Source organism: Apodemus sylvaticus, chromosome 6, assembly GCF_947179515.1.
Source record: "Apodemus sylvaticus chromosome 6, mApoSyl1.1, whole genome shotgun sequence".
Classification (NCBI taxonomy): domain Eukaryota; kingdom Metazoa; phylum Chordata; class Mammalia; order Rodentia; family Muridae; genus Apodemus; species Apodemus sylvaticus.
The window spans coordinates 66,105,813-66,132,894 of NC_067477.1; the positions used below are offsets into that span (position 1 = coordinate 66,105,813).

At 40.6% G+C, this 27,082-nt stretch overlaps 1 protein-coding gene across 1 annotated transcript in view; it reads left to right on the forward strand.

Annotated features, from left to right (window-relative positions):
- Positions 1–27,082, forward strand: part of Slc25a21 (solute carrier family 25 member 21) — a 462,526-nt gene that overhangs the window by 409,268 nt on the left and 26,176 nt on the right. Inside the window, exons 5-6 of the mRNA XM_052185815.1 lie at positions 3,024–3,083; positions 7,294–7,401. Of these exons, the coding sequence (XP_052041775.1) occupies positions 3,024–3,083; positions 7,294–7,401 (168 nt within the window). The remainder of the gene's footprint in view (positions 1–3,023; positions 3,084–7,293; positions 7,402–27,082) is intronic.

Genomic DNA, 27,082 nt, shown 5'->3' on the forward strand with positions numbered 1-27,082 from the left:
ATGTAATAGAATTTAAGCTCAGGTCTCAAGTTCATAGAAGAAAGCTTCTGAGCACACCCTCCCTATAATCGTGTCGTCTTTGTTGCCCTGGCTTTTTGTGCTTTCCTCATATTATTGCTTCAACACAAATTTCATTACGGGGCTCTGAATCGCAGTCGAGGATCTGGAAAAAGTTCACCAAAGTACACAAAAGGGCTGAATTGAATTATGAAACGGCTTCACTTGATAAAAGATTGCCCAAGTAAACAAACAGAATGGAGTTCCTGTTCAAAAGGAAAGTCACTTTGTCTCCCTGGAATAATATATTCATTTGTTCAGAGTTTTCCATGTATAAATAAAGTGAATTGTAATTAGCCTTCTTCCTGTAGCCGTTTCCCTTAACGCTATATATCAGAGACAATTTACACTTTAAGAGGATTAAGATTTATCAATGTTGAACAACCTTTTACAAAAAGAAAAGAAAAAAAAAACTTGAGCTTTATAAAACTGAGTTAGTCTCTGAAAAGAATAATAAAGCAGTGCCCGATGCCAGAACAATGGTTAACAGATGAACTGTTGGGCAACTGGGGCTGGTGGATGTATCCCAGACATCTTGTAGCAAGTAGATTTTACCTTAAAATTATTGAGACATATGGTAAGTCCGTTGGCTTTTTAAGTAGAAGTTGTAGTTAAGTGTATCTTTGCCAGATGGATAACACCAGTTTTTCAACACAATTTATGAAAACATTCATTTTATAGATATTTATCCTAGGATTTGTGAGGAAAGCAACCACCTTATTGTAACCATTTCATACCTCATAAACTATTTCATTGTGTGTCATCAAGTTTATCTCAGAAAAAAAATATTCAAAAACTTGGGGGGGGGCATCTACAGACAAATATCATGCATGTATGTCTCCCCTGGGGTGAACACTTTAGTTACAGTTGTTACTATAATCAGAAACTGGTAACTTTACGCTTGTCTATATTTTATTGTTTGAAATGAGGTACATCGTTAAAGTAGGAAGACTTGCAAATAAATTAAATCTCTCCTTTCAAAAATTAAGATAGAATCAAACTGCAATCAATGAGCAGAAGGGAACACTTGAACAGAGAGGCTCTGGGAGGTGGGAGACAGCATGTTCTGGCTTCTATTTGTAAGGTCTTCTATCCGGCATCCCAAGGCCAGAAATGAAATTGTTTTCTGTGTTCAAATTTCCCATAATTTACCATAACCAAACACATGGGAGGTTATAAACTCTAAAGGCCTCTTGTTCACTATTGTGTTTCTGTACCTACTATGTGCAGAACATAGTTGGTATATAAATGAGTAAATGAAACAGGAAGAAATTTATAGGGAAAAGAGTTTATATGTGGAGATGATCTCTTCCATTTCTCCAAATCCTCGAATTTACTATTCAAAGTTTCCTGAATGCTAAGACCTCACTTCTGGTTGGGATGCAGTAACAGGACCAGACTAACTGTCCCACACCGCAACACCAACAGTGACAATGAGCAAAGTGCAGGAAACAATGGCTTTGTCTTGGAGACACTGACATCACATAATGAAGGACAGTAACGTCTGGGGGAGAGGAAATAAACAAGATGGGCCCTGTGAGTGTCCCAGTGTACGGCCTTGAGCAGGTTCTTAAGGCCCTAAGTAAGGAGAGGAAATAAAAACAGAAACCAGTAGAGTCTTTGGTTCAATCAGACTGTAGGAATAATGTTACTGGAGTTGATGAGATGGGGGAAGGAGAAAAGAAGTCCTCAGAGAAACCCTCTCAAGTATTCAGCCTTATAAATCTGTGAGAGCTCCTATCACCCAAGTAAGGACAGACTCTCGAGAAGAATTAGAGGATCATATGATAGTGCGCAGGGCTAGCAACTGTCCCTGTGCCTCCCAGCCCGTCTGGAAAGCCTGCTTTATAAGGGCAATGAGAAGAGTGTTCAGAAGAATCCTGCACAAGAGGAGAGCTATGTAATGTACTGAGCGCTTCTCAGCCCCCGTTCATTAGAAGATTCGAATGGCTCTCACACAACTCAACTATGTCTGAGCACAGAATATCCAGGATATTAGGTTTCTCAATGGGTTGGTTAATGAGCGTGCTTTGAAAACAAAACAGGAAAACAGAGACAGAAAAATAAAAGACTAGAATTGTTCCCAGGCATCTACTTAGAAATCCTCATAAGTGTGGATAGAGTTATGGGCTGAGTCCATGTCCCTAGACTTCTTGTCATTACACTGTTGCCTTTAATCTTTGAAATAGCAGAAAGCCAGATAGGGAAAAAGAGACAAACATTGAACAATTGCACCTCATACCATAAATTAATTACTAAGGAAATAAAGATTTCCATGAGGCCTATCACCTCCCAAAACGTTCAAGACCCAACACCAGCATGGAGAAATGCTTCCCAAATGACACATGGGACAGGAAGTCGACACAGTGACTAATGTGACGATGCTCCTGAGCACAGTCTTTCACTGAGGCAAGGGGTAGACCAGGTAAACTTGGTGAGCCCTTTCCTAGTTTAACATTGCATCTTTGCAATCACTTAGTGTTCAAATTCCATGGAGCTGTCAGGAGAACAGCACTATACATGTAAGTTAAAGCTGAGAAGTGGGTGTCTTCTGCAAATGTTAGAAAATGGGGCATTTTCTTGAAAAGTGGTTCATTGAGAATGCATGCAAGACCAAGGGTTTCAGGTCTGTGAGCCTATGATTTTGAATCATTGCCATAGAAAGAAGTCTATTGATGTCTGGGGAGACTGAAAATGGTCATGGTAAATGGAGGTTGTATGGTTCATTTACTGCTATAAGGGATTCCATCAGATTTTCTGTAAGTTATTATAACTACATTTGAAAAATGTGAATGTTAAAATGGGATCTAATAGCAACTGCCCCAGACAGGATTAAAAGCTGTGTTAGATGGTTCATCATTTCTAAATACTGATTAATATAATGATTTACTGAGGGACTTTCAGCCAATTAGAAAGTTTGTTGCAGGAAATTGTTATAAATCTCTAGGTTTGGTTTTGTTTCACAGTTTTCCACCTTTGAGCTGTACAAGAAATCTCTAGGATATATGTCACTACCACCAGGACTGGTAAGTGAGAATATTTATTATACTTAAGTGTATATGTTATTTCATAAAGCAAAATCCAGAAACAAAAACCCTTTTGATTCCCAAATCCCAGCTACTAAAATATGAATTTGACTTATTCAATGTTCAGCTACTTGTTGAAAGCCATCTTCATAATAACTCACAATCTGGCTATTTTATGGCTCTCGGTGATAAATTTATGATAATAATGATATGTCTGGAAAGGTCTCTATGAGATATGGTCAAAAATATAAAATAAAGACTACATTCACCTTTGGAAACCAAAACATGCATTTGTTTACTTACACACTGCATGTATCTATTTATGCAAACGTCAATATGCCTGAGATTATTTCCTAACAGGTCAGTTTCCCAGCTGTTGCAAAAGTTGTAGTAAATATAGGACTTCAAGTCACTTGGGATAAAATCACTCTGTGGTCAGAGGCAGACTGAAGGGCCTTTTATTGGAATGACTGTAAACAACTCAGCCGGGAAGAATAGCGGTCCTACAATGACCCAGCTCAGGTATTTCACAAGGCTCGCTTGGTGACTGGCCATTGCCCTGTGCCATTGCTCTCTGCTCGGGGACTTTGCTCCCTTTCATAAAGGGTGTTAAATTATGTTGACCAAATGTGTGTGCACTGAGGGCCTGAGAGCAAGCAGCCGCATGAGCCTCCCCCTCCGACCCTGCAAAGGCCGCCATGGTGCAGCACACCATCACTCCATACAGCAAGGAACCTCCAGCCTCTGGGGAAAGCCCTCTTTGGTTGTTAAAACCTCAAAGTCCCATTGTAAAGGCAACTTTCTTGCCTCCAGTTCTTTAATTATAGGTGCGTCTCCATGTATGGTGGAGTTGCAGCTGCTAAAAACCTCTGAGAGCCAAAAAGTACTGGGTGCATCCAACCCACCAAGCTTCACAGCTAAGCAGCAGAATACACTATAAAGAGTTTGTTGTTTACTTTCCTGAAGTGACAGACAGCTGAGAACTGTAGAATACTTCTGCTGCCCAGCACCATGCACTCTTGTGGCACTGTTGTCCTGGGGAAAGATCAAAATCCAAAGTGATTCATTTTTGCACCATCATAAACAACAATGACAACAACAATGATGTATATCAAGCTATTGTGTATCAGGGACCATATGTCCTTTTCTCATGAAGTTTGTTTCAGAATGTTTACTCTAACAAACAGGCTGTCAAAGAAGTATTTCTTATCCTCAAAATTCTTACATGCCCACTTTCTAGGGAAAAAAAATCTCTTTATAGACAAAAGCTTCCAATCCAGCCTTTTGAATAAATGGCATGTTCTCCTATAAGGAGCTCCTATAAGGAGCAACCTCAAATGGATGAGATTTTGTTCTACACTTGATCTTAGCCAAAGGCCGAGAAGCGATGAGATTTTGTTCTAAATTCCAAGTTTGGAGTTGGTGGCTCACACCTTGAACCCCAACATTCAGAAGACAGAGGCAGGAAAATGGATCTAAGTGCAAGGCTAACCTGGTTCACAGAGTGAGCTCTAGAACAACTGGCGATAGATGGTGAAATTCTGTCTCAAAAACAAACATGCAGTGTATATGTATATATGTATGTATGTATATAGGTATGTGTGTGTGTGTATATATATATATATATATATATATATATATATATATATGCATGAATATATGAATGTATGTATGTGTCATTATATAATATTTCACAGTATCTTTCCTAAATTCATTCTTAATTCTGGAAATATCTTGAGGAAAAGCAAGATTAAAGACATCCCAGTGGGAGTAAATAAAATGTGGTCTCCGATGCCTAGCTGTCTGTTTCAGAGCTGTGCTCCTGGAACCACGTGAGACACTGCAGGTCTTTTGACCCGAGATTGGTAATGGAAAAGTATTCAGCCATTCCATCTCCTATATAAACGAACTCGTGTAAGTCATATCTGGCCCTTTTCTTTCTTGCACTCATTTACTCTGGTTCCTGTTTGATACAGTGAGGCATTTAGCCGTTAAATATGCCCTGGTGCTCACATGAAAGCCAGCGAGACTACAAACCTGACAGCAAAAACATGTCTCTGCAACAGTCTACGTAACATGATCTGCTGATATCTGATCAATTCTTTTGACAAGGGACTGCTGAACACTAGTTCTGACAGCAAATGTAGCTAAGCTTTATAGAGGAACAAAAAAAAAAAAAGTGAATTGCTTAGAAGATTGCATGTAGTGAGTAATAAAAACCCGGCATCTGGATTTTAACTTTCCCAGTCAGGAGAGTTTGAAACTGTTTCATTTTTTTCCCCTCCCTGCTTTTTAGACTCCATGATGGAAGTCTGAAATAAATGAGAAACTATTTGCTCATTTACCCTATATAAATTATGCTTAAGATTATAACGAAGTGGGGTATATGGAAAACCTCATTAGTCTTCCATCTCCCTAGAATCTGTGTGCAGCTCCATTCTTCCATGTCCACGGGAAACCAGAGAAGCCATGTTTGGAAAGCCATTTAAAGGAACTTCCACACACGACTTTGACCCCTGGAGAGAAACCAGACTTACCATCTCTATTTTACAGTTGAGGGGATGGGAGTATCCTGAATTCTGTGTTTGGAGTGAGCCCCAGCAGCAGAGAGAGCACCTGTGTGAGACTGTTCTCCTGACCACTGCCTGTCTGTGGCTACACTTTCAGGTGTAGACTGGATTTCAGCCTCCCCATTCCCTGGCCCTCAGCCAACCCCGCCTCCACGTTAAAGATACAGAACATTTATTATCCTCATCTGTCTTCTCGTCGCTTATTTTAAAATTATTAGATACACTAATGAGAATAAGAAACATGTGAAACCAGGCATGGCAGGCATGGCTCATGTTTGTAATCCCAGTTTTTGAAAGGCTGGGGCAGGAGCATCACTATCAGGGTTCAAGGACAACCTGGACTCTAAAGGCCTTGTCACCAAAAACTGAAAGGAATGGATGGAGGAGCTAGAAGATCTCCATTTCCCATGGGTTTTTATTCCTCTCCTATTTGGACACAAGACTGAGCTTCCTTGAATTATTACAGTAGCAAGGAATTATGGGGGGTGAAAGTCTCTCTCTCTCTCTCTCTCTCTCTCTCTCTCTCTCTCTCGCTCTCTCGCTCTCTCGCTCTCTCGCTCTCTTTCTCTCTTCTCTCACTCTCGCTCTCTCTAGCTCTCTTTGTGAGTGTGTGTGTATAAGTATTTGTGAATAAGTGTTTATTTGTTATTGTCCTTATTTCTAATGTACATTTTCTAGACAACTTTTAGGTTCTCTGTATAGAATAAAATTATATGAAATTGTTGTTTTCTATTACTAAAATTATTTTTTTTTTGAGACGGTGTCCCTTTATATAGTCCCGGCTAACCTAGAACTTGCTTTGTAGAACCAGGCCAGCACCATATTCAAGAGATCTGCCCTCCTCTGCCTCCCAAATGCTGGGATTGGGCTTCTAATGCTGAAATTCAACCCATCAACAAAAAGAATCCGACATGCAATCATCCTTTGATAAATCTTCTGAATTTTAGTGGAGCCCTCCAGAACAGCCCAGATATTTTTAAATCGGTTTTTATTACTCAGCTTTTAGGTGCAAAAATAGAGTTATCACTCCTTTAAAAACAAAACCAGCTGAGATGTAACTCAGTGTAGAGCTTTGCCTGCTGTGTAAAAGGCCCTGACTGTGATCCTCAGGCTTGAGAATAAAATAGAGACAATGAAAATAATTTTGCTTGGTAATAATCTTTAACAATAGCTCCAAGAACACGGCGATTCATTCGCATGGTTCCAGTTATATACCTGGAAGGTGACTTCTTATAAACATTTTATTTGCAGTTCTGTTCAATAAATGCATCTAAGTAGATACTTAAAAGTGGAGCTTTTTCTTTACAATTTAAACTCATTGTATACATGAAGATGTTTTAGGATCCACCTTTAACCAATCAGACAGCCTCTACTTTTCTTAAAGGAAAACATCGTTGTTGATGGGGCTTTGACATTTTATTTTGAAAACATTAGGATGTGGTTTGGGGCTTCTGTAATTTCTTCTCCTTGAATTGTCAGCATCTAATCAAGAATTCAAGCTGTTTAGTAATGGTGTACGGTACACTTGGGGGGGTTCTTCCTTTTCGCCGTAACTTCTGCTGCATTGCATAAGAAATAGAATGTTTAATCCAACAGGCATGATTAGTTGTTTTAAAGCATTGGTTGACTTATTTTTCTAGACATTTGCCATCGCTGGATTAGGATCTGGGCTAACAGAAGCTGTCGTGGTTAACCCTTTTGAGGTGGTAAAAGTTGGTTTGCAGGTCAATCGGAACATGTTCACAGAGGTAACCATTTAATGTTTTCCTACTGTTCGGGGAATATAATAAAAAGGTGTGTGTGTGTGTGTGTGTGTGTGTGTGTGTGTGTGTGCATACATACATAAAATTATGAACCCAGACTTCATGCACTTATAAAACCACAGAAAAATATTCTTTAAGAAGAGTAGAATAAGAAAAAGTCAAATATCTTCCACAAAGCATCAAAAATGCATTAGGATGTGATAGATAAACAAGCATATACATTTTTAGAGTGCTAATGAAAGATATAGTGACTTGCTAGAGTTTTACCCTAAATTTTCTTTCATACAATATGAGAAGAAGCTGTAGCAAACTCACTGAGGTGATAGCATTATTGTGCTTTTAGAAAGATGAAGTCATTTTTAAAAAAAAAAAATTAGCTCACTCCTTTCTCCACTCCACCCATAACCCTCCCCAAACGTTTCTGATAATCTGTCAAAGTTGTCTTTGGGGTAAATCTGAATGAGCAAGTGTTGAAGCCGGCATAGACATCACCACTTGCACAATGATGGGTCTTGACATCTAATCACTGATACACAGTGTTCCACGTAGACAGCTCCTCTTGGTGTGCGCTGCCTTCACTTCCTTCTAGTTACCTAATAATTCCCTTTACACTGCCAATTCCTGCTGTATCCTTTCAGATTCTAAACACAAAGCATGGGGAAAACAAGGGGATTAACATTCCAGGTCCCTTTCTAGCTTTTCAAGTCCATAAGTGAGTAGCATGTGGTATGAATTGGTCTGGGGTATCTGCTGACCTGGATTTTTCTACTGAAAGTAAAAAAAAAAAAAAAAAAAAAAAAAAAAAAAAAAAATGCCCCTGCCTACTACTTAAGCAGCTGGTAATGGGTGGAGACCCCCTCATCACCAGCCCACTTCCTGCCTGCTGATAATGCCTGAGAATTTCCTGACAGCTTCTTTGGCAGGGGGCTGGGGGAAAGGGGCCCTACTCACCTGTTTCTGCCAAGACCTGGAGTAGGTCTGGAGATTGGGGAAGGATAGGGCTGTTGTACCAGATGGTATCTACTCAGATGAACTCAACCTAATCCAAAAAGTTATGTTTTGTTTTGTGGGGTTGGGGTTATTGTTTTTTGCTTTTTTGTTTTTGTTTTTTGTTTTGTTTGTAGGTTATTTTATTTTGTTTTCAGTTTCAATAGTTTTCTGAACATCAGAAAGACCTGAAAAACTCTCAGTGTCTCCCTAGATTTTTGTTTGTCTTCTGTTTCCAAGGGGAAGTTTAGGACTAGAAAAGGAGAGAGGTCCTTTCCAAACACCGCCATCAGCGTGCAGCATCTAAAACAGCTCCCATAAAATCGACCTAAGAAGAACTGGTTTACTAGAGTAGGAAAAAGACCAGCAAGAATATTTGGAGATCACCACTCATTGCTTCCCTTTGCCCATGAGGAAGCTTGTCCTAGAGCAAGGAGAGCCAAGAAACAACCAGGTTCTCAGCTGAAGGTCTTTGTCAGGCAGCACGTGACACAGAAACAACAACCAAAAAAAAGGGGGGGGGGAGTGCCAGGGAACACTAGAATGAAAATAAGGAGTGTCCCCAGGACTGTTTATTCCTCATGTGCTTTCTGTCTCCTGAGGAGAGTGTGCCCTGAGCCCAGGCAAGAACGCAGGCTGCCTCTGCCAACGCTTTGCTAGAGCAGGGTAAGCACCTTGCCCATCCAACCCAAAATCTTTCTGCATGTGAGCACAGTCCAGGTCCTTCTGCCCAATCTATATAAACTGCTTGTGTATTTCAGTTCTCTCTTCACTGACGGATAGAGGGAGCGTGCTCGGAGCCATTTATTTTGCAGAATTCACCGAACTGAACCCTGCCTCATATTCACTTAGGAAAAAAATTTACTTGCTGCATTATAAACTATTTCATAAATGTTGACAAATCAGAATTTAACAAAATGATCATCGTATAGATGATCTAGATCAGCATTTGCTCACAGTAAGTCAGCATCTGAGCTAAGGTTTAACTCAGATGTGGTACTTTCTAGGCAGTGATAACACAAATTGAAAAGATATTTAACAGTGAGTGGTCACCAAGCATGTAATAAGCCATCAGTTGCCGATAGGTCCTCAGCTGGGGGGGTGGGGGGTGGAAGGCTCATAAACCTCCTCCTACCCCATGCTAGAATGTTAACTGGTTTGATCTTGTTCGGGTATCTTGTGGGCAGCCACAACTGCTGTGAGAAGAATTTTGTGGCTATCCTCCCAAACCTCTGGCTCTTACAATCCTTCTGTCCTCTCTTCCACGATAGTCCCTAAGGCTTCTCTGTGAAGTCTGCGGGCTACTTTCTACAAGTAGTAGCAGATTCACCCACTGGGCCTGTAAGTTCCCCAACCCTGGGACCATGGGAGACTTACAGTAGCAGGCCTGGGTCTCCTCCTGTAGCATAGCTCTTAAATCCAACAAGAAAGTGCTTAATTATCCCCATAATATTTATGCCACTATATTTTTAAAATATTTATTGACAAGTTGTGACTTTTTTTAACACACTGTTCGCTTCACCATCCTGGTTACTGACTGGCAAATATTTAATTTTTATAACTTTTCATATATTCTAGATATTACCTATATGAAGTATAGCTAGAGAAGATTTTACTTCTCTTCTCTAGGCTGCCTGTTCTCTGCTGATAGTTTATTTGCTATATAGAAGCCTCTAGTTTCTATTCTCATTCACTGTTGTTTGGAACTATTCTTATAGCTTTATGCAGGAGAGTTTTATGAAGAAAGTTATTGAATGTACGTACACAAACTCAAGAGTATTCCCTCTATTTTCCTATAGAAGTCACAGAGTTTAAAGTTTTAAATTAAACTCTCCTGTATTGTTTTTAAATTTTTTATTTTAATTCTGTGTATAGATGCTCTGCCTGCATGAGTCTCTGCAACATATGCATGATTGGTAATGGTAAAGTCCAACACCATTTATTGATGTGCCGTCTCTTTTCTTGACTCTTGGGCATAGCTATATGGGTTTATCTCTTGTTCATCCACTCTATGGTTCTACCGATCAGATTTTATGTTGGCACCATGCTTATTTGTCATCGTACTTCTGTAGTATATTCTGAGGGATCCTTATCCACTACTGGTGAGAGTGTAAACTAGTACAACCACTGTAGAAATCACGTCCTCAAAAAATCAAAAATAGAGTTACCATGTGACCCCCATACACCACTGCTGGGCGTACCCATAAAAGACTCTATTACCCAGCACAGATACAGTTGCACAGCCATGTTTGTGATGTGTGCTATTCGCAATAGCAAGGAAAAGGAACCAACCAAAAGAATTTCTATGAAAATGTGGCATGTATGCACAATGAGATTTTTACTTTGTTTATAAAGAAAACCAAAATTATGAAATTTTCAGTAAATGAATGGATTTAGAGAGAATCCTATTAAGTGAGGTGACCCAGTCTCAAAGACAAAAAACTTGAGGGTTTTTTCTCATGCACAAATCTGATGCTTACAAATACAGGTATAAACTACAAGCTGGACAGGAGATGGCAAGAGTGGCAGGAAGTCTTTTGATGGGGACGAAAAGGAGTTTCATGTGACATGAAAGTGCCAAGAAGTCTACTGAGGCTGGGAGAATGCAAGGGGGGCAGGGGATAGAGAAAGAATGGAAAGAGATAAAGACAAATGTTGTTTTAAAAAAAATAATGAAATTTTAAAAAATGGGGTTGGGGTATATGAAACAAGGTAGAAACCTAGTGCAATGGAAACTCCATGACATCTGTGAGAGAAAAGACTAGAAAAGACTCCTAGTAATGAGGGACATGGAGCCTGAACCAACACCCATCCTCTGCAACCAGGCAAGGCCTCAAGTGGAGGGACTGAAATACCAGCCCACCCACAAAACCTCAGACCTTGGGTTTGTCCTGCCTTCAGAGTGTTCTGGGACTGGAGCCTAGCATAATCATCCTTAGAGAGACCAGAGAGACTCCACACAGCCACTGGTGGGAGCAGACACAGAGTTCCAAAGCCAAACATTAGTCAGAGCTCAGGGGATCCTGCTGAGGAGTCAAGGATCAACAGAAGAACCAGATGGGTCAAAAACACCACAGCTCACAGAATCAGCTGACCAGGACTTATGGGGGCTGGCAGAGATCAGTGAATCAGTCTATAGGGGTCTGACCTAGGTCCCCTACATATGTGTATGGCTCAGTAGCTTAAGGAATTCCTAACAGTGGGTGTGGGGGCTGTCTCTGACCCTTTGAAGGCTTGTGGGACCCTGTTTCTCCTACAGAATTTGCTGTGTCCAATCTTGATGTGATGATTATATGCCCAGTTTTATTGTAGTTTGTTATGCTGTGTTTGTTTGATATCCCTGGGGGATCTCCTCCTTTCTGTGGGAAGGTGGAGGCACAGTGAATCTGGGAGAGAAGGGAAGGAGAGTAAACTATAGTCAGGATATAATATAGATGAATAAAATTAAAAATAAAATAAAAATAATAATGAAATTTAATTTTCTGTAACTGTGGTGGTTTTAATAGGTACGGCCCCATGGACTTATGTGTTTAGATGCTTAGCCCATAGGGAACAGCACTGTTAGGAGGGGTGGCCTTGATGAAATAGGGTAGGTGTTCCACTGTGGAGCAGGCTTTGAGGTCCCCTATGCTCAAGCTCCACCCAGTGTAGAATCCAATCTCCTCCCTGCTGCCTGTGGCTCAAGGTGTAGAACTCTAGGCTCTGTCTCCAGCATCATGTCTGCCTGCATGATGCCATGCTTCTTGCCATGATAATTAACTAAACCCCTGAAACTGCAAGCCAGAACCAATAAAATGTTTTCTTTATATGAGTTGCTTAGGTCATGGTGTCTCTTCAGAGCAATAAGACCCTAACTAAGACAGTAACTAATAATTTTTAAATATCTGAATATAAAATGATGAATGCTTTCTATAAAATACCCGAGAAGTATATCTTTCTGTACATAATAGAAGTATGTAAAAGCACAAATCATAATCCAAACTCTAGGGCAGTCAGTGCTGGCTCAATAGAAACATAATTCAAGCCACATTCCTAGTAGCAAGATGGAAAAAAGTGAAGAGAACCAGGTGGATTTAATTTAATAACATATTTAATTTAGCCCAATATATCCAAAGTATTTTTAGGAAATTATCTTTTTAGATCAACTTTAGAAGTTTTTTAATAGAAAAAAAACTACAGAAATCCACCCTTCTATCTGAATGTCTTCCTATTGTAAACATCGCCCACCAGAATGATCCATTTATTATAACTGATAAACCTATATTGACACATCACCACCCAAAGAGTATAGCTTACAGTAGGGCTCACTTTTGGTATTGTATATACTATATGTTTAAATAAATTTGTGACATGTGTTTACCATAAAAATATGATGTTAAGGCTTGAGAGGTGACTCACTGTGTAGAGTTGCTGCACTGAATTCAGATCCCCAAAACCCACAAAAGGCCAGACATGCAGGCACACATATATAATCCCAGCAGCACACCTGTGGTGAGATGGGATGCAGAGACCATGGGTAGACTGGCATGTGAAGCAGTAGGAGAAGAAACCTTGTCAAACAAGGCAGAAGGTGAGGACCAAGCCCTGAGGTTACCTCTGACCTCCACACATGTGCTGTAGCACAGACATATCCATACACATGACTGTGCATTCATACACACACAAAATCATAAGTACACACAGATGTGAATAAAGATGTAATGAGATGAGTCTTTGTTGATGTCCTATTGCTTTGAAGAGACTCCATGACCAAGGAAACTTATAGAAAAAGGCATCTAATTGAGGATTTGCTTATAGATTCGGAGGATTAGTCCATTGACATCATGGCAGACAGTACAATGGCAGGCAGGAATGGTGCTAGAAATGTAGCTGAGAGCTTTACAGGCAGCAGGCAGATGGAGACAGAGACAGACAGACAGACAGGGAGACAAACAGACAGGGAGACAGAGAGACAGAGACAGAGAGAGACAGAGAGATACCGGGCCTCTCCCCCACCCCCAGTGGGGAGAGTGGGGACTTTCTACACAAGACCACACCTACTTCAACAAGGTCACAACTCCTAATCCATCTCAAATAATTCTATGGCCTGATGACTAAGAATTCAAATATATGGGTCTGTGGGGGTCGCTCTCATTCAGACCCCCAGAGTACAGAATGTTCCACTGATTCCGCTCTGCCTAATCCCTGGGGACTACTTGACTTTTTCATTTCAACCTTCACTTCGACACTTCACTTCAACACTTAATCAGCGTATAAAAGCTATATAATAGTATTTCCTTCCCAAAATTTTAAAGCTTGCATATTTATTGCTTGTACATATCACCTAGAATGTTTCAAATGCTCAGTGGCCAGTGTGGGTAGTTGCTTCCACATGAAATAGTGAATGTCTAAATAAATCACTGTGAAATTAATGAGTTGGTTTTAAAGAGGGGGCTAAAATGAGCCAAATGAAGCTAAACATTTACGTAAAGGACTTTTATAAGTAGTTGAAAGTCTTGATGTGAGATATGGTCACATTTTCTAACGGTTGCTTTTAAATACAGTACCTGCTCACTGTAAAAAAAAAAAAAAAAAAAAAAAAGCAAATACAGAAAAGCATAAGAAAAATATGTAATTCTGAAGAAATGCATATAATGTCCCTGCCAAGGTCAAGGCCCACCTTTGGAGAACTCTGCTGCTAACTGGGTAGGAATGGCTTGCTGGCCTATCTTGGGGCCCAATCTTGCATAATTCAGATTCCATAACTTCATGTATAGTAAGAATACTCATTTTTTACTTGCACTAATTTCTAACAAAGTTTAAACCTTGTAAGCAAATTGTTGCAGAATGTATGTAATCAGAATTGTCCAGAATGGGAAGCTAGTTAAAGAAAAGACAATGGTGGCCCAGGGTTTGGTGGCCACACATGAAAGCTCCCACAATGCTTCTTTGTATGATCTCCTAACAGGATAGCCTTGAACACGGTACATGCAGTTCCCTCACTGGCAAAATAGTGATTGTCAGTCCATCTTTCTTAAAGCAAGGCATTTCTATGAAGGGATTAGAAGTACAACCTGGAGAGACTTCTCAGTCTACCTGGTGCCCTCATATTTCCTACTCTTCTGTTAAACAAGAATATTAAAATGCCCATGTTGGTGTAGTAAGGTTCATTTACACAAATGTATATGGTTAAATGTGTATGATATATGAAACTGATAATGCATGTATGTATAGTGATGGTTTAATAAATGTGGTAGTTATTATAGCATGCTTTTTGTGATAGTTGAAATGTGATTCTGTACAGAGAGATCTTCGCATGAGTCTGGCAATAGTAGACACGAACCATTGATAACTATTTGTGGGCATGAATTGACCATATAAACACTTTAATTCAAGAAGCGACAGAGGTGTCATGAAATATCCTACCCATTAATATTTAGCAGCTGCCTATAGTCACCAGAACAAAATCAACTCACTAAGTGAGTCTTTTCCCTGTCCACTTTAGGTCATTCTCAGATAAAAGTACCATCTGAATTCTTGTTACTTCATTTTACTTCTACTTTGCTTATAACTGACTTGTAATTGTATAGATTTATTGGCTATGCTATAATTGTTTTACAAACACACATATTATATATATCTTATCATAATCAGATCATGACCTCATATGTTTATTATTTACTATTTACTTTATTTATTTATTTATTATTACTATTATAAGGACATTCAGAACCCTCTTTAACAATTTTGAAATGCTGAAAATGCTGAATACACTATTGTTTACCATAGCCATTATGCTATTAAGCAGAACACTAGAATTTATTTCTACTATCTAACTGTAGCTTGGAAGTTCCTTTTAAAAAGTAAAAGCAAAGCTATCAATTTATTCAACAATTCCAAAGAAAATTAAGTTTGGTGTGGCAGTGGGTGCCTTTAACCCCAGCACTCAAAAGGTAAACGGTAAATTTCTGTGAGTTCAAGACTAGCCTGGTCTACATAGCAAGTTCTAGGCCACCAGGGCTGTATAGTGAGACCCTGTCAGAGAGATACAGAGAGAGAGAGAGAGAGAGAGAGAGAGAGAGATTAAATCAGTATGCCAAAGAAATATCCTCACTCCCATATCAACTGCAACATTTTTTAATAATAATCAGGATATATAATCAACCTAAGTGTCCATTGACAAAGAATGGTGAAATAAATACAGCACATACACACACACACACACACACACATACACACACAAAATGGAATACTAGCCAACCACAAGAAGGAAGAAATTCCATCCTTCGTGGTAACATTGATAAACCCGGAGGACATTACATTAAGAGAAATAAGTCAGACACAAAGAAACAAATGCAAATGTCACATGATCTTAATTGCATGTGAACTCTGAAAACGTTAGAACCATAGAAACATAGAGTATTAAAGTGTTGACCAGAGCCTGGGAAGCAGGATATAGGAGAAAGAAGAAAGCAATGGCCGGTGTGCCAAACTTCTATTCTGGCCAGAGCAGCCTGCTTTCAAGCTGCTTACAGGTTTAAGTTCCGGTGCAGGTCAATATTATAATGAGTAGCAACTTGCAATATGTTGGCTGTGAATTTCAGTGTAATTAGAGGTGAAACTAGAAATATCTGAGGCCACTTTAAGAAGAAATTGGCCACCATCAAGATCCTCTTCCTCTGCCACAGTTGCGTGGTGTAAACATAGATTCTTCATGACTGTTCACTTCAGACAGTGGGTTCCCAGAAGGCTGACTTCATTTTCAGTCAATCCCAGCTACAGCTGTGGAAGAACAGTGCCTGCGTGGGCTACCTGCAGAAGGACCAGCTGGCTCCACAGCTTTCAGAGAAGCATGGTGGGCTGCCCCGTAGAGGCTTCTTCTGCAGCCAGACTGTGAATTTCTCAGGCATCCTGTCTATGCTCCTCACTGCCCTCATGTCTGGGATATGAACTGCCCTGGAACCCAGCACAGGCTATTTTAAATTTTCTTATTTCCTCAGCCTGAGGTGGTGAATCAATGTGATCTTTTAAATAAGACAATTTCCAAGAAGTTCCCACAGCTGTGAGGGAGTCGGCTGCCGTGGAAGGGAGCCTAAGAAAACATCAGGCTGTGCTGTGATCACTGCTAGCGTAGGTTCTCCTAAGCGCGGGCAGAGTGCTGAAGACACGGTATAAGGACTGCCCCATCCCGTCCCTGCTGCACAAAGCACAGTCTAAGAAGACGTGTGAGGTGCTAGGTGGACGGCCCTCTGGTCATCGAGGTGTCACTAAGGACAGGCAGGAAGCTCTCTGAAGCCTGGGTGGTGTTCAGGACAAAGGGCACCTAGCTGAGGTCCAAGGCCTGGCTGGATGAAAGCAAAGCCTCCCTTTTCAATAGTCCTGGTAGTTCAGTGAGAGGAGCCATGGTGCTGGTGACTCTGGGGTCATTCCCATCAGACCCTCTCAGGCACGGCAGCCATCGTGCTGATTCCCGACTGTCCCGGTTGTGCTCCCCGTGGTCTACAAGATTCTTTAGCCAGTCAGAAATATGTTACCCACTAACTATGCCTTCCCACCGGCTTAACCATAAACTATTCCAGAAATGTAAAGGAAATTGTGGTTACTTCAGTTCCTAACACAACCCTCACATCCTTAGAACTTATGTATAAAACATTCCAATAGGTGTGCTTGTCTTCCTTTGGTTTCTTACTTACCACCATATCATTCAAAGGCCGTAATAATCCCTGCCACGCTTCTGTCAATTCCAACGCCAGAACCTTGGCCAGCATCTTAAAAATCTCAGCAAGTAAAGCAAACTGGTCTCTAATTTAAATACACTTGACCTTCTGTGGGGAGCAAAGGAAGCGCAGCTTTGTCATGCTCCGGTCTGGTTCAGTGGGTATAAAAACATGTTCAGATAAAATTGAGATAGTCCCAAATTTCCCCCTGTCCTTCAAACTAAACCTGAGTAAAGACTTTTTCTCATTTGTAATCTCTTTGGCTTAGAACTAAGCTTGCACATGGATTTCTGTTTTGGAGGTGGTTCACTCCTCCGGTGTTGCCAGAGTATGACTTTGTGGCTTGTCCCCTCAGTACCTTTCTGTCCTCTACCTGAACGCATTAGCTTTTTGTCTGTTTAGTTGTAAGAAGCAGTGCCCCCCATCACTTGTGCTAAGCTCAGTGATGTTCGGCATGCTTTCTGCTAGCCTGGAAAATGTGACTTTTTCCCCAGGAGCAAAATCCTGTATGAATTGCTTCCCAGCTTTTCTCTCCCCTTTGAAATCTACTTCAAAGTTATTATTTGGCTAAAGGGTTATTTTCCTTCCCTGAGGTCTATAGGATTTGCCCCTGATGTGTGGCTGGGACACAGGTTTTTCTTTTCCTTTGTCTTTTTTGTCTGCATTGCATATGAGCATAATCATTCTCACCCCCAAATATTAAACCAAACCTTTAGACAATTGAAAAGGTCTGTCTCACTTCTTTTTAGTCTTTAAAGAAATCTACTCCCAGAAAGAAATATTCTTCTACCTGCATGCTCTGTAATTGTAATTTTAAGGCTTGATGAACAGATAGCAAATGGGTAACTGATGGAGAATCTTTGAAGACAGAACATTTTAATTAGTTCAGGATTTGCTTGTGGTTTTAGATAATATTACTAAATAAAGTTCTGCACACTTTATTCTAGAATCTCAGCAATCTACCAGAGACCAAATTAGATCATATATATATATATAGATGTATATATATATATATATATATATATATATATATATATATATATATGTATATGTATGTATGTGTATGTATATATATATACATACATGTGTATGTATGTATATATACATACATGTGTATGTATGTATAACACCAGAAAGCTTAGTGATTACTTTCTCTGTAAATAATCAACAAATCCTTTATTAAACTTAATTATACTAGGGTCAGCATATTATACTAGGGTCAGGTGGATTTCTTGAGCAGTTCTTTTTTTTATTATTTTATATTTATTTATTTACTTTATGAAAATACACTGTCACTGTCTTCAGACACACCAGAAGAGGGCACTGGATCCCATTACAGATGGTTGTAAGCCACCATGTAATTGCTGGGAATTGAACTCAGGACCTTTGGAAGAGCAGTGAGTGCTTGTAACCGCTGAGCCATCTCTCTAGCCCCTCTGAGCAGTTATTTTAAGAATGAAAACAAGAAGTTCATGACATATAGAACCTGGGTGTGGCTGTGCCTAGGAAACGTTAGAATCCAGTGACAGAATTGCTGACATCCATGATGACGCATCAAGCGCAGATTTTTCTAGAGTCTCTGTATGAGGCGCTGTCAAGACATCATTCACACCTAAATTGTTCTTTTCAGTCTGATGCTTACAGGGAGAACAGAGAATTCATCCCTATAGTTATCTTTCAGTGAAGCCTCAAGGAGTCACCAAGTTGCCTCTCTACTCCTATCCACAGAAAATACACTTCGGTCTTCTTGCTGGTGCCAGGAACCCTAGATTTTTGTTTTCAAAAACCAAGTCTTTGAAGCAATAATATCTCCCATTTATAGAGCATCTATATGCCAAACACTGCAAGGTGACTTACATGATTTTCCCTTTTGCTTAATATTGGGAATGTGGTATGTACAGTTATAAACTACTAAAGTAATATATATTGCTTTCATAAATCAAATAAGAGATCTAGAGCAGGAAAAGTGCCAGCCAAGCACACCCATTTTCTCTCATCATACCCTGCTCGTCACCGTGTAAACTCATCTGCCTTTTCCTACACCAATCTGATACTTCAGACCCTCCCAGTAGCTCTACCATGGTAAGGTCTGTCCCTATTTTGTAAATAAGTAAAATAAGACTCTTCCTGTTGGTAATTCTAAGGAACTGACCATTATACACGAGAATCACTTTTGAGTCAGCCATGTTGCTTCTGTTGGAATAAAGAAGCCTGGATAATCAAGAAGCACAAGGGAAAATCCAGAGATGGATTCTGAAGCTTTAATGAAGCAAAGGTCCCTCCCTGTTGCCAGCTTCTGTCCAGCAGCAGTCTCTGTGGCTACAGTACTGTCATCTTCCTTCACTCTCTGCCAACAATACAGGGATGGACAGTGTCTCCCCCTCCCCCAGATTCCCTACAACTGACTATGGGACATCAGTGTTGACATAGATTTGTGGCTCAGCATCTAGGAGGGGTTGCTGACATCCAGTTGTCCTCCTTACACAGAATGCTTAAAGAGATCTATTTCAGGCCTAGAGAGATGATTTGATGGTTAGAAGCACTGGCTATTCATGCAGAGGACCTGAGTTCAGTTCCCAGCACCGACACGGTAGCTTCCAACCATTCTTCCCTCCAGTTCCATGGGATCCAACATTATTCAGCCTCTGTTGGCACCAGGCATGCATGTGGTACACATATAGGCATACACATACTAAAAATATTCATATAAATAAAACTAAATAAAAATAAATAGGTATAAGAAAAGAGAAAGACTAAAGAAAACTCAAGGCAATGGCATTGTGCTGGAGGCACCTTTTTTGTTCATAATAATGCCCAACTAAAATAAACTACAGTGGTTAATTAATGAGATAGCTAGGCTATCCTTTCACTTAGATTTTATTCCTATGTAGAAGGAAGGTTTTTCTTTCCTTTTTCCCTCCTTTCAAATTTATGGAAATGCTTTAAGACCTGATTTGAGTAATGAAGTATATAGAAGACTGCCTATCTCTTGAAGAGCCAGCACATTTTCCTACCTAAATGGATTTCTCTTTCACAAAGCAGTATTTCTCCCAAGGTTAACTTACAGAGCCTCAATCCACCAAACAAACAACAACAACAACAACAACAACAAAAACCTTACCATTTGCTTTCCGGACACCTGATGCTACACAAAGCCACATTCCCATTCGTTCAACATTAAGATACCCCACCATTCATCTTGCAAATGAAGTAACACAACTGTGTGCTCAGAGCTCTCTCTTGGCCTTAGAGGTGGAGGAATCTAACTACAACATGTGTCTGTACTACTGGCCACATCCTGATAGCTGTTTACCCAGGAAACAACCTCTGTCTGTGATCACACAAGCTGGTCAGAGCCAACTCTGGTCAGTAGCTAGATGGAACAACTCCAGGAAAAATAACCCAAGCTGTCATAAATGATCTTTATGATTTGTAGGTTGCACTGGACTCTCAAAGAATAAGGGATAGTGCCTCAGTGGTCCCTGGAAGCAGGATTTAGGCAAAAGATAGTTTTGTCTCTCATACATAGTCTTTGAACTTTTAAATTTTATTATCTAAATAAATTTCACTGTGTAAATTTGAGATTTCCAAAACAATGCATGTATAGGGATACTTATAGATAATAAAATGGTTACAGGGCAGGAGAGATGGCCCTTCCAGAGGAGCCATGCTCAGTTTCTAGCATCCATATTTGGCAGCTTACAATTACTTATAGCTCCAGTACTCAATGTGCTTTTCTAGCCTTTAAGGGTACCTACAAAGATGTGTGTATAAGGGTATAGGAGTGATGGATATACACATAAATAAAAATAAGCCTTAAATAAAATGATTACCATACCGAAACAAATCAACGTATCATCTTACATAGTTATTTTTATATAACAAGAGTAACCAAAATCTATTTATTTAATAAACCGTCCCCCCCCCAAAGTCCAACTTTCATTCATCCTACATATCTGTTATTCTTTGACCTACCTCTCCCCACCTCCTGTACTTCTCTCATGCCCTGGCAAGTATGGTTTGATTCTCCATCTCTGTATATATGACCTTTTGGGTTTGTTTTTAGACTTTGCTTATATGGGTAGAAAAGAGGTCATGAAGTCCTACTGCACACAGAGGAGCTATTGGCAATTGATAGGCAAGAGGGAGGTGATGTTAGTTTTCTTCTGGGGATGTGGCCCCTTTGTGGCAGACATATGCCAATAAAAACTTCTCAGAAAAGAGAGACCATACCAAATGTTCTTGTGTTTTAGCTTATCTTACTGGGTTCTTCTTTTTTGACTAAAGCTCTTATGGACATTTTACTGTGAATTTTATTTTATAGTTCAATTAGTGGAAATTTTTATAATGTGTTCAAAAATTATAAGCTTATTTCTCCAAATCAAAGATAAAGCAAAGTATTATTGCTCTATTTCTAGAATATAAGCAAAGCACTACGCCAGATCTTTGGTGTGGTCTATAGGAGCAATGGACATTCAGTATGTGTGAAAGAACATGGGATTTCCATGGTTAGTGTTTGACAGTGACTGAAATCAGTTAAAGAAGACTTTGAGTCAGGCACTCACTCCTGGCCTCCAGCACTGTAGAGAGACTTACCTATCAATATTATCCACATCCTGTAACACTACCTACATCCAGTCTTCTTTTTCTCCTGTATCACAGCTCTGAAGCTCTCAGGAAGGGACATCTAGGAAACTTAGAAGGCAGTTGGCCCATGGTTGGTAACTAAATATGAAAATTGCACTGAATCTAAATTTCACAGGGAAACTGACCTGATGCTGGATGGATAGTGTTGGAATCATTTGGCCAATGACACTAATAGCCCACCATTTTGCTTTGAAAGGGAAGGCCAGTAATCAAATAAGTTTAGTAAAATCTCCTTTGTTTACGGAGATCTAGTCAAAATGATCCTACATTTTACTATTTAATGCATCCAAGTGGAAGTCATGTTTTCCCTTTCTAATTGAATATTTGCTTACATGTGTGTGACACAGAATCCCTGAATGAAACAAAAAAGCAGTCTATCACACTCCTAATTTTTTTAGATACCAGAATTTTTCTTATATACAATAACTTCAACTTTCAAGAAAAAAAATTATATAGGGTATTGTATATGCTGCCTGTGGTGATTGGAATAGTGAGTCCTGAGAATCATATCACCGATTACAAGGATAAGAATGGAGGGAAAAAAAAACCACTTAGATGCAAAATTCTGGTCAAGCTATTTGTGGGCAGCATTACCTTAGGAACACTACTTCATTAGGTGTGGTCCTCTTTTTTAAAAACTGATAGTGTAGGGTGCCTGCCACCCACTTTATAGGGTCGGTGAGAAAAGCAACCTAAAACATTAGGATGACAGAATTGAGTAGAGGGCTCAGACATCCCTGACATTATCACCTGCTCTGTGATGTCAGGTATCGGATACCATACACTGAAGCCCCACAACTCTCACAGGCCTTCTTCCAATAGGGTTGCCAAGTAGAGATGTCTCCTTTTTTTTAATTAATTCATTAATTTACATCCCAAATGCTGTCCATCCTCCTGGCTGCCTGCAGAACTTCGCAGAGTCCCTCTCCCCATTCCCCTTCCCCTTCTCCTCTGAGAGGGTCCCCCTCCCCTTGGTATTCCCCCATTCTGGCACAAGTCTCTGCAGGATTAGGCACATCCTTTCCCAAGCAGGCCAGAAAAAGCCTGGTAGGGAACTGAATTTTAGGAACAGCTTTAGGCTACAGCTTTAGAACCAGCCCCTGCTCCCGTTGTTGGTGCATTTCAGCTACATATATGCTGGGAGTGGGGGTGGGGGCTCATTCCAGCCTATGTATCTTCTTTGGTTAGTGGCTTAGTCTCTGGGAGTTCCCAGGGGTCTGGGTTAGCTGACTCTGTTGGTCTTCCTGTGGAGTTCCTATCCCTTTCTATAATTAGACATTGGCAAATTTCAGATTATTCTAAAAATTACTTATCAAATTTTTGCTTGGAAACTGAAAGGTAATTTTTTAATATCCATTAATTTATTTATCTATTCACTTTACATCATAATTGCAGCCCCCTCTCCTCCCAGTCCTCCTCAGAAAGCCCTTCCCCTCTAATGAAGGGGAGAGCCCTCCCCTTGGTACCAACCCACCCTGGTACAGCAACTCACTGCGGCTTATCCTCTCCCACTAAGGCCAGACAAGGAAGCCCAGTTAGGGGAACAGGATCCACAGGCAGGCAACAGAGTCAGGGACAGTCCCTGCTCCAGTTGTTGGGGGACCTGCATGAAGACCAAGCTGCACATCTGCTGCATGAATGCAGGGTCTTGGGGGGTTTGGGGGGTCTTAGGGCCAGGCCAGGCCTGCTCTTTTGTTGGGAGTTCAGCCCACACAGGTCCAGGTTAATTAACTCTGTTGGTCTTCTTGTGGAGACACTATCCCCTCCTGGTTCCTCAATCCTTCCCCCAATTCTTCCACAAGACTCCCTGAACTCTCTCTAATGTCTGGCTGTGGGTTTCTGCATCTGTTTCAGTCAGCTGCTCAGTGGAGCCTCTCAGAGGACAGTTATGTCAGGCTCCTGTCTGCAAATACAACAGCGTATCATTAATAGTGTCAGAGATTGGTGCTGGCCCATGGGACAAGCTTTAAGTTTTTAAGTTGGGTCCATCATTCTCTCAGTCTCTGTTTCATCTTTGTCCCTGCACTTCTTGTAGGCAGGACGGAGATTTGAGTCAAAGTTTTTGTGGGTGAGTTGGTGTCCATATTCTTCTACTGGGAGCACCGTCTGGCTACAGGAGTTGGTCACTTCAGACTCCATATCTCCCAATGCTAAGAGTCTCTTCTAGAGTCACCTCAGACTTGCTGGAGCCTGCGCATCCCAGGTTTCTGGCACATCCTAGACATGACCCCACACACACTGATTTCCATTCATTCTCCCAGCCCTATCTCTCTTTACCTGTTTCCACCCACCCATTTCCCTCTCCCATCCAGATCCCTCCCTCCATCTACCTTCGATGACTATTTTATTTCCCCTTCTCAGTGAGACTCAACCATCCTCCCCCGGGCTCTCCTTGTTATTTAGCTTCTTTGGGTTGGTGGATTGTAGCCTGGGTATCCTGTACTTTACAGCTAAAGTCGACTTACAAGTGAGTACATACCATGCATGTTCTTTTGGGTCTGGGTTACCTCACTCAGGATAATTTCTACTTTTATCTGTTTGCCTACAAAATTCATGTCTTTGTTTTTAAATGCTGATAGTATTTCACTGTGTACATGAACCTCACTTTCTTTATCCATTCTTCAGCAAGCTATTGTTTTTAAACAGCAAAAACCTATCTAGACCATTTGAAGAGCAGAGGTTTCCTTATTTTCTATACCTGGGTATGGTAATATACACTCTTTTTTTATTAGATATATTCTTTATTACATTTCAAATGTTGTCCCCTTTTCTGATCCTCCCCGCCCCCAAAATCCCATAACCCATCTCCCCTCCCCCTGTTCCCCAATTAACCCTCTCCCGTTTCCCTGTCCTGGCATTCCCCTACACCGGGGCACTGAACCTTCCCAGGACCAAGGGCCTCTCCTCTCTTTGATGTCCAACAAGGCCATCTTCTGATGCCTATGCATCTGGAGCCATGGGTAACACCGTGTGCACTCTTTGGTTGATGGTTTAGTCCCTGGGAGCTCTGGGAGTACTGGGTGGTTCATAGTGTTGTTCCTTCTATGGCACTGCAAACCAGCTCTAGGACAGGTGGATTTCTGTAAGTTCAAGGCAAGCCTGGTCTACATAGTGAGTTCCATAACACAATAGAGAGACCCTGCCTCAAACAAACAAACAACAAACAAAGAAAGAATATCCTTTGAAGAGACAGCTCAGTGGTTAGGAGCACGGGCTGCTATTCCAGAGGACCCAAGTTCAGTTTCTAGCACCCACATGGTGCCTCACAACCAACTACAACTCCAGTTCTAGGAGATCGTAGACTGTCTTCTGACCTCCTTGGGCTCTCTCTCTCTCTCTCTCTCTCTCTCTCTCTCTCTCTCTCTCTCTCACACACACACACACACACACACACACACACACACACCATGATACAGAAACCTACATGCAAGCAAAAGATTTAGCTCCATAAAATAAAATTAGTGAAAATTAAAAGCTCCCTCCTGCCCCTCCCGCCCCTCCCGCCCCTGGGTGGTTAGATGAGGGAGAATAGAGAAGAGGAGGAGATCACATTCCTGTCTGGGAGTGGCCTGGGAATAAGCATGTCTGCCCTGTTCCTCCTGTCCCCGAGGAGTCCCTTACCCTTCCCTGCCTCTGTGCTGCCTTCCTCAGAGGGAACGGACGCGTATGCAGCTTGCTCAGCCCTTCCTGACATGACCTGGTAGATAACTTCTCATCACTTTTGGGAACTGAAATAATTTGCGTGTTAGTCAACGCACCAAGGCACACATAAAAAGGCCCCGCTGTAGAACACAGAATAGACTTTAACCTCAAGAGAATTTTCTGGGTTTCCTTGTGAGATGAATTTTGCTGCTTCAAGGTACATTCTCATGTGGTATTTTCACATTACAAAGAAGGGTTTGCTTAGGGTGATAATCAGTCCTCAAAATGAAAAGAGATAGAGCTAATTATAGAATTGTAGCTAGTAGGAATTTAAAAAAAAATTAGTGAAAACTATACCATTTACTATTTTAATAGGCACATTTAAATGTATTTTGCTAATCACATAGCATAAATTACCAATTGGGTGAAAAGCCTTGGTTGCTTTTATTCCCTTCTATTCAACTATTGGTGTTGTTTTAATTGCGAATAATAGGAGAAAACTTTAAATCAAAAGTGCTGCATACTGTTGTGGCCATAGCAGCAACATGTTCCATCTGAGCAGATAATCCTGTGAGCTTGTCTCAGGAGGGAAAATCTAAAAGCTAAGAGGAGAAGGGGAGGTCTCCTTTGTGAAGTACCTCCAAAGAGGAAACAATCACTAACACTCTTTTTCTTGGGGGGCGGAGGGGTGTTGTTATAGAATTTATTAAAAACAAAAACTTTCGGTACAGATAAGACTAAAAAACTGATTGGGTTCCACTTCCCAGTTAATCTGTTCTCTCTTTTTTTTTTATATTAGATATAGTCTTTATTTACATTTTAAATGTTGTCCCCTTTCCTGGTTCCCTTCTCCCCCCAAAATCCCAGAAGCCATCTCCACTTTCCCAATCAACCCTCCCCTGCTTCCCTGTCCTGGTATTCCTCTACACTACAGCATCAAGTCTTTCTAGGACCAAGGGCCTCCCCTCCCTTTGGTGTCTAACAAGGCCATCCTCTGCTGCCTATGTGTCTGGAGCCATGGGTAACTCCATGTGTACTCTTTGGTTGATGGTTTAGTCCCTGGGAGCTCTGGGAGTACTGGGTGATTCATATTGTTGTTCCTCCTGTGGCGCTGCAAACCCCTTCACCAACTTGGGTCCTTTCTCTAGCTCCTCCACTGGGGACTCTGTGCTCAGTTCAAAACATATGTGAATGCTTGGAACTATACTGTAATAAACTGTAAATCTCAGAGAGAACCAGAGTGCACTATTTAGCAAGCTCCAAATACAACAGCAGATTGGATTCTATCAGGCAAGGTATTTCAGCCTTGGTAATAACCACAGGGTTGGAAAGGAACAAATTAAAGATAACCTCTTCCTCCCAGTTCCACTGGTTGATAAAGTATCCCATAATATAAGCATAATTTATAAAGTAAACATTCAAGATGGAGGAGACAAATATAAATTGCTTTTGGATGACATAGAGTTATGAATTGCTAACTATATATATGGATAGTCTCTCCTTTAGAGTGGATAATCCAGAACTGGATACAATTATTTACATGTTGAAAGTGATGGTAATTATTGCATGGCATTAGTTTCACTAGCTCCACAAAAGATGCTATTTCTTTGTGTTTGAACATTTCTGTAGGTGGTAGCTCTTCATAGGTACTACAAAAGAGTTTATTTTAATCTTTAAACATGAGTTTTTGGTAT